The following is a 7,940-nucleotide window of genomic DNA, read 5'->3' on the forward strand; positions in this document are numbered from 1 at the left end:
ATCGCCAAATTCACATTGTGTTAAATCGAAATTGTCGTGTTATTTAAACATTTTTCCTTAAAAATTAACTTGTGTTAAATCAAAAAGTGTTAAACTCACCTTTGTTTTTTGATTACAGTGAGACCTCTCATTAACAGACATTAATTAGCTGTGTTTTCAGTGTTTTGGAGTGGTTTTTGGGTGGCATAGTGAGTGCATGCACTAAACAAAAGCACCGAAAACACTGCAAACACAGCTAATTAACATCCGTTAATGAGAGGTCTCGCTGTACCTCCCTTGAAAGGGAAAAAAAGCCTTTGGTATATGTATGTATGTGTGTGTGTGTATATATATATATATATATATATATATATATCTTTTTTCAACCACTTTTTCAATCACTTTTAATTCCATGCCATCGCAGTCGAGACTGAAGAATCGCTCGATGGAGGCATCCGTTGGAAATTGAAACGTGGACGAGCCGAGGATTCGAACCCAGCTAACCCGTAACAAAGTTACAGTGACTTAAACCAATACGCTATCTTGATAGCGTATTGGTTTAAGTCACTTTAACTTTGTTATGGGTTAGCTGGGTTCGAATCCTCGGCTCGTCCACATTTCAATTTCCAACGGATGCCTCCATCGAACGATTCTTCAGTCTCGACTGTGATGGCATGGAATTAAAAGTGATTTGTGGTTGAAAAAAGATATTAATTAATCACTAGGAACCATTCAGTGTATATATACAGTGGCCGCGAAAAGTTTGGGCGCAAAATTATAGGCGCCTAAACTTTCCACTAAACTCAAAACATGCGAAAAATACAACTTTCCGCCCAAACTTTTCGCTATTTTTCAATGCTAGCGTTTGTACCCGTATTTAGCTGAGACAATACGCATTACTTGGCAACTCTGTTTAGGCGCACTCGATGTCACATGGAGTCAGTTTCTAAACATCTCTCACGGGGAGTAGTCTTTTTTTGCAGTGGTCTCTGTTTTTGTGCCTTGATATATCCGTAATGGGAAGTGGTAAAGAGCTGGAAAGAGACACAGTTGTTACAATCATAACCCTCTATAAGGAGGGTTATAAGTGTAAAGATATTGCTACTCGTGTGGGAATTGGAGTGCGTCAAGTGCAAAAGTGGACCAAGAAATTTCGAGACGGAGGAAGTGACATCATTCCTACTCCAAAGCATCGCTCTGGTCGGCCAAGGGAGATATCAAATCGTACTTCTACGGTTATTAGGAGGCAGTTAGATAAAGATCCAATGCTCACAGCTCGAAAACTGAAAGAAAATAACCCTGCACTGCTGCATGATGTGTCTGTAAGATGTATTTCTGATCATTTAGCCAAAGATTTACAATACCGTAGTTGCTGAGCTAAAGTTCTTCCCCTTCTAAGTGCAAAAAACATACATGATCGCATAGCATTTTGCAAGAAATATAAGGACTGGTCCTTAGAAGACTGGGAACGAGTATTGTGGAGTGATGAGTCAACGTTTGTGGTGTCGTTGGGCTGCAGGTCGAAGTGTGTGAGGCGCCCCAGGGGGTCTGACCCTAATGACCCTCGCTATACAGCTAAAGTGGTGAAACATGCTGCAAGTGTTATGGTGTGAGGATGCTTTGCATTTGGTGGAGTTGGCAATTTAGTGTTTCTTGCACAAAATGAGTGTAAATCAGCACACTTATTTCGAGTTATTGTGTGATAACCTGCCTGAAAGTTTTGAAAAGTGCAATGCTAGTTGGTTTATGCAGGACGGAGCTCCTGCTCACACAGCTCGGTCTGTTACCCAATGGTTAGAAGACTGTGGTGTTGATTACTTCAAAAAATGGCCTGGAAATTCTCCAGACCTAAATCCCATTGAGCACGTATGGCATATAATTAAAAAACAGCTTCAAGATCGTGACGTCTCCACTGTAGCTAAGCTAAAAACAGAAATACAGGATATTTGGCATAATATTATTCATCAACACGTACAAAACCTGGCAAGATGCATCCCGGCACATTTGGAGAAGGTCATAAAGCTTAAAGGAAAATCGCTTGGTAAATAAGGTATGTAATAAGCCATTTATAGGTCTTTAAATGATTATTTAAATGTCACAAGTGTTTACATTTGTGTCTCGTTAATTACGCTCCCAAACTTTTTGCGGCCACTGTATATACAGTATATATATAATGTGTGTGTGTGTGTATTCATACATACATATACCAAGGGGTCTTCCCTCCTTACCAGGGAGGTAGTCAAGATCATAAAGCATAATTCTACTCCCGTCCATCTCATCCCCACCCATTCCACCCCTCTCACCCTCTCATCTTGGCTCCTTATAGATGATGGATCATCGCTGCATCTCACCCATTGCCATGGATCAGAAGCAGTACAGCAAGACACAGCAAGGTCGCTTCATTTAATTGTTGACCCCTCCACCCTCTGTCCCCATATGCAGAAACATTGAAAACGGGGAGAAGTCCCTTTGGGCTGTCAAAATATTCACACACAACCTGAAACAGGGAGAAGTCCTTTGGGCTGTGTCAAAATATTCACACATAACCTCACCCTAACACCCTACCCCACTTTCACTCCCTTCCATTCATCACAGCATCATTCATACACAGCCTTTCTCCACTCACCCCTTTGTTCAGGCTTCTCCCTTCCTCAACAGAAATCCCCCTAAAGTACAATGCCCCTTTCACCCCATCCATCCATCTCAACCTTTGTTGCCCTCTCATATATGTACATATATATGATGTATATACATATGTGTGTGTAGATATATATATATATATGTATGTATATATATATATATATATATATATTATATATATATATATATATATATATATATATATATATATATATATATATATATATATATATATAATGTAATTTTCTCTCTCTCTTTTTTGAACCTCCATTAATGTTACATGGACCCCAGTTGAGAAGCATGGCTCTACAATGGTGGTAAGATAAAATATTTTGTTTCTTGTTTCACCAATGTTCACTATTTTTCTTCAGGTTAATGTACCAGTCACGAAAACGGGGAATGTTGGAGAATGGCCTGCTTCTTAGTACGTTTGCTCACCAGTACCTAGCCAGTATGAATGCCAGCCAACTTTCACTTTATGACAAGCTCATCAATCTACCTACTAATGATTGGGAGATCTATTATTGGGCAACAGGTTAGTATTAACAATAAAATTCCATTTACCAATGGACTACCTCCATAGACAGTGTGAAATGTCATCTCGCTATCAGCAATCTTCTAACAGATTTTGTGGAAGAAAGTGAAAAGAATGCTAAGATACAACTTTAGTAGAGAGTAAAGGATAAAATCCCAGTCAATTCACAGTCAAAACATTTCTTTATAGTATTGACAGGATCCCTGTTCACTGCACCAGTTAATCCCTGTTGTATCTTTAGAGCTTCAATAAACACTTGAATATTATGACTTTGTCATCCAGAGCTCATACTTGCTATTGGTTTTAGTAGGTTTATATTTTTGTTGGATTTCACTGTCAGATATTTGATGTTTGAGTTAAAGATTGTATGAATAATACTCATAAATGAGACTTAGAATTTTAGGGATCTTCACTGAGAGATTTTGGCCATTTAATTTCACTGTTAGGTATTTTTTCAATTTTGTAGTTGTCTGGAGTGAGTATTGTTACTGATATCTACTGGGATGAGGCTTTCCTACTAGTATTTCTGACCCATTGCACAAGTTTTTCTAAGTAGGCTTGTGTGTTCTTAGCTGTTATTGTGTAGTTTCTATTCTGGGTTATAATCATCAGGTCATCGTCATAGTTCAGTGCATTGGTGTAAAGTTTTGGAGATTGTGAAGAAGTTAGATACCATAGTTGAGCATATTCCTCCAGTGGACAGGGTGCAGGGATGACCCGTCATCCAGGAGGTGCTAAGATAAGAGGGAGGGTGGAAGGGAGTGGAGTGTATTTAGAGATGGAATGGGTGGGAATGATTTTATGCCTTTTTCTTTTTGACTACCTCCCTTGTAAAGGGGAAAAAGCCTTGGTATATGTATGTATTAGGTGGCAGAAATTTGACCTTAATAAAATCAGACTCGTCAACTAAGTGATCTTCCAAACCTGGAGGGTGAGCAGGAGTATTATCAAACACAAGAAGGCATTTTAGTTTCAATTTTTTTTTTCTTGCAAGTATTTTCTAATGCTTGGGGCAAAAACCTCATGAATCCATTCTGTAAAAAATTGTTGTCACGCAAGCCTTTGTATTAGCTCGCCACATTACAGGCAATTTACTTTTCATAACATTATTTCTTTTGGAAACTCTTGGATTATCAGAATAATACACTAGTAATGGTTTGACCTTGAAATCACCACTTGCGTTACCACACAGCAGAAGAGTGAGTTTGTTTTTCATTGGCTTATGCCCAGGCAGTGATTTTTCCTCCTTAGTGATATAGGTTCTTTTTGGCAATTTTTTCCAGAATAATCTGGTTTCATCAGCATTAAATACCTGTTGGGGGATAAAACCTTTATTTAGAAAGTCACCAAACTCAACCACAAATTTTTCTACCATTTCCTTGTTTGAACTCACCGCCTCGCCATGCCTAACTACACTGTGAATTTCACTTCTGTTCTTAAATTTTTCAAACCATCCTTGACTTGCTTTAAATACAAAATCATCAGCGCTTGTACCAGGGCTGTACTAGATCATTATAAATTGCTAACGCTTTCTCGTATATAAATGCTTCAGAGATACTATCACCTGCTAACTGTTTCTCATTTATATAAACAAGCAACAACTTTTCCACTTCCCCAAGTACTGTATATGTGGTCTTTGTTTACTAATGACAGTCACACCTTTTGCAGTATCAGTCAACTTTATCACTTCTTTATTCATGAAAATAGTGCAAATTGTAGACTTTGCTGTACCGTCGTGCACAGCAAGATCAGATACATGAACGCCATTTTCATATTTTGCGATCATTTTTTTCTTCACTTTGATTGTTTTTCTCACAACTTTTCATTTTCCTTGACCAGTATCATTTTTTGCTTTCTTTGGAGCCATGACTGAGGACTAGTGTAGGAAAAATAAATGCTGAATGCAATAGAATTAATAATGAAAGCAAAGCGCAACTATTCAGCTCAGTGGTCAACAGAGAATTGTTTACATTTTGTAAGTGGCCACGTGTCAGCGTCATTTGAGAACAGAAATTTTGTTCGAAAATGGAGGTATTTCCAGCTTGAATTTTTCGTTCAAAAAACCAATTTGTTCGAGTTCAGAGACATTCAAGAACCGAGGTTTGACTGTACTTTCAAAATTTTCTGTCATACTCTCCTCTTTGCCTCCTTACCTTATGCTTTACTTCTCTCTTTCTACCTCTCAAATGATTCTCTCATCCTATTTTGTAACCTATATGTGAATACTCATTTCTTCTCATCTACAACCTTCTTTACTTCCTCATCCCACAACTCTCAACCCTTTCTTCTATTTCCTCCCTTCCTCCTTGTTCCCCACACCATCTTTGCACACCTTGTGACTTCCTCCTTGAACCATCCCCATTCCTACTCCACTCCTAGTTCTACTTGATCCTTCACTCCCTCCCACCCTTCTGTCAGCTTCTCCTTGTACTTCTTTTCCTTTTCATTTGAGCAGTTTACTCGAAGCACCTCCCTACCTTCTGTCCTTTTCCTGTTTCTCCATTTATCTATACTACACTCTCAACTTACCTTCCAAAAAATGATCTGAAATTCCCCCACTCTCTCCCTTAAGAACATGTACATACAAAACTCTTCCTACTGTTCTGGTTACCACTATATAGTCCATTAAAGCCCTGTCTACCACTTTTCCATCCACCACCCTCTCCCATGTGTACTTATGCTTGACTTTCTTCCTAAACACTGTATTTATAATCATCAACTCTTTAGACATATCCCCATCATCTCAACACTATGATTTTTTCCTAGAACACACTTCCCAACCACTCCATCTATTGATTCATCTACCCTAGCATTGAGATGTCCCAATACCACTACATTGACATTTCTCTCTAAACCTGTCTATGCACTCATTTAAATCTTTCCAAAAAGCCCCCCTTTCCTCTACACTCTTCTCACAACCAGGCCCATATGCACTTACAAAAACCTACATCTCCCTTCCCAGTTTTACTCTCATCCACATTAACCTTGAAGAAACCTTCTATTCCACCTATCTCTTCACTTACTAATATAGCCACCCCTTCTTTCCCTCATCCTCCCTTCACTCCTGACACCATCTCAACTATACTTCCAAACTCAACTCGCCCCTCCCTTTCAACTGTAGTTTCACACAATGCCAACACAGCCATCTTTCTTCTCATGAACATACTGCCCATCTCTTCCCTTTTACTCTCATCTGTATCACATCCACACACATTAACCCCTTCCATACGGTGCCGCACACGTAGGCGTCATGGACTTAGATCTCGGTGGCAGCAGCCAATGCCAGCCGTACGACGTGTCGTAATAATACTCGCATCATAAAATATAGTCACCGCTTATATCGATCGTTCTCTCTTTCACCCGCGAATTTTGAAAACCACAGAGAATGGGATTCAGGGCACATTTGAGAGAATGTAAAAACACAGGGGTGACTACAATAAATATAATCAAGACGCCGATATGGCAGCCTCGCGAATACACTCGCTCCCCATGACGCCTACGTGTGGGGCACCGTATGCAAGGGGTTAAAGGACCCAAACCTTAGGGTTTTTAAAACTCCTTCCAGACCCTTTTATGCTTTTTTTTTTTTTTTTTTTCCCCATAGTGCAACACTTCTTAGTTTTTCAGTGGATGGGGCTAGGAAAGTATGGATACAGGACACTGACAGCACAACCAGATGTGATCCTTACTAGGTCCTGTATGATGCGTTTTGAGCAGTAGATAAACTGTTAATCACATACCAGTTATTTGTCTTCAGCAAAGATTTTAGCCTAAGAACAAAATATACTAGCATGGTTTTAAATTTTAGTCAATTTTTATTTAATTGCTATTGCTTGATTTAAGCTTTTTATCTTTAATTTGAAGTATGAAACAAGGAATGACCTCGTCCATAACTTCGAGAAATCCAAATGTTTTAGATCCACATCTTTAAAGATTTACTGCTTTGTAGGAAATGATAATAATAATTGTTGCCTCAAGTTTTACTGAATGGGCCATCTAGCTGTGTAAATCAAAATAGTTTATTGGACAACATCATTTTTTTCTCATTCCCCAAAAAATTCCAGTATTTCTTTACATTCTAGGTGTACGTCCAGTACCAGAAGAATTCCAGAATGAAATCATGGATATGTTGCAGCAGTTCGTCAAAAACGAAGACCGGGAAAATAGATGCTTGCAGCCTAATTTGCATTAGTACCTTTCAGATTTTACATGAGTTGTGTATATATAGTATGTAGATGTTGCTAAATGTACATATTTTTTAAAATTATATCATTATCCTTTCTAATCCTAATACAAATAGTTTAGTAATAATATAAGCTTGTAGGGACTTTTGGGTCAGATGGTTGTTTCATAAACAGAGATCCTCATTAGTCATTGTACACTGTCATTGAACTTGAGGAAATGGTGAAGAGAGTACTAGTTACACTGATAAGACCAAAATTAGAATATGCAGCATCACTATGGACACCCAGTACAATAAAAAACATAAAGAAACTAGAAAGAATTCAAAGAGCATTGACAAAGGTGGTACCAACACTTAGCAAGTTGACATACGAACAAAGATTGGACAAACTAGATTTACTAACTCTGGAGCAAAGAAGAGAAAGAGGCAATTTGATAACCATCTACAGAATTATGAAAGGGATGGAAATCCTTGATAGGGATGATCTACTTAAATGGGACAGAAGAAATACAAGTACAAAAGGACACGAGAAGAAACTTAAGAAGGACAGTTACAGAAGGGATTTGAAAAAGAACTGCTTTCCACACTGAGTAATAGATACAT

At 38.4% G+C, this 7,940-nt stretch overlaps 1 protein-coding gene across 2 annotated transcripts in view; it reads left to right on the forward strand.

Moving 5' to 3' along the window:
• The window catches only part of LOC143039853 (succinate dehydrogenase assembly factor 2, mitochondrial-like), a 31,610-nt gene extending 23,970 nt beyond the window's left edge, over nt 1–7,640 (forward strand). For both annotated transcript variants that reach the window (XM_076210111.1, XM_076210110.1), the window contains exons 3-4: nt 2,991–3,154; nt 7,237–7,640. In XM_076210111.1, the coding sequence (XP_076066226.1) occupies nt 2,991–3,154; nt 7,237–7,346 (274 nt within the window). In that variant the 3' untranslated portion in view covers nt 7,347–7,640. The remainder of the gene's footprint in view (nt 1–2,990; nt 3,155–7,236) is intronic.
• The last annotated feature ends 300 nt before the right edge of the window (nt 7,641–7,940 follow it).

Source organism: Oratosquilla oratoria, chromosome 27, assembly GCF_046742065.1.
Source record: "Oratosquilla oratoria isolate Oo_2021 chromosome 27, ASM4674206v1, whole genome shotgun sequence".
Classification (NCBI taxonomy): Eukaryota; Metazoa; Arthropoda; class Malacostraca; order Stomatopoda; family Squillidae; genus Oratosquilla; species Oratosquilla oratoria.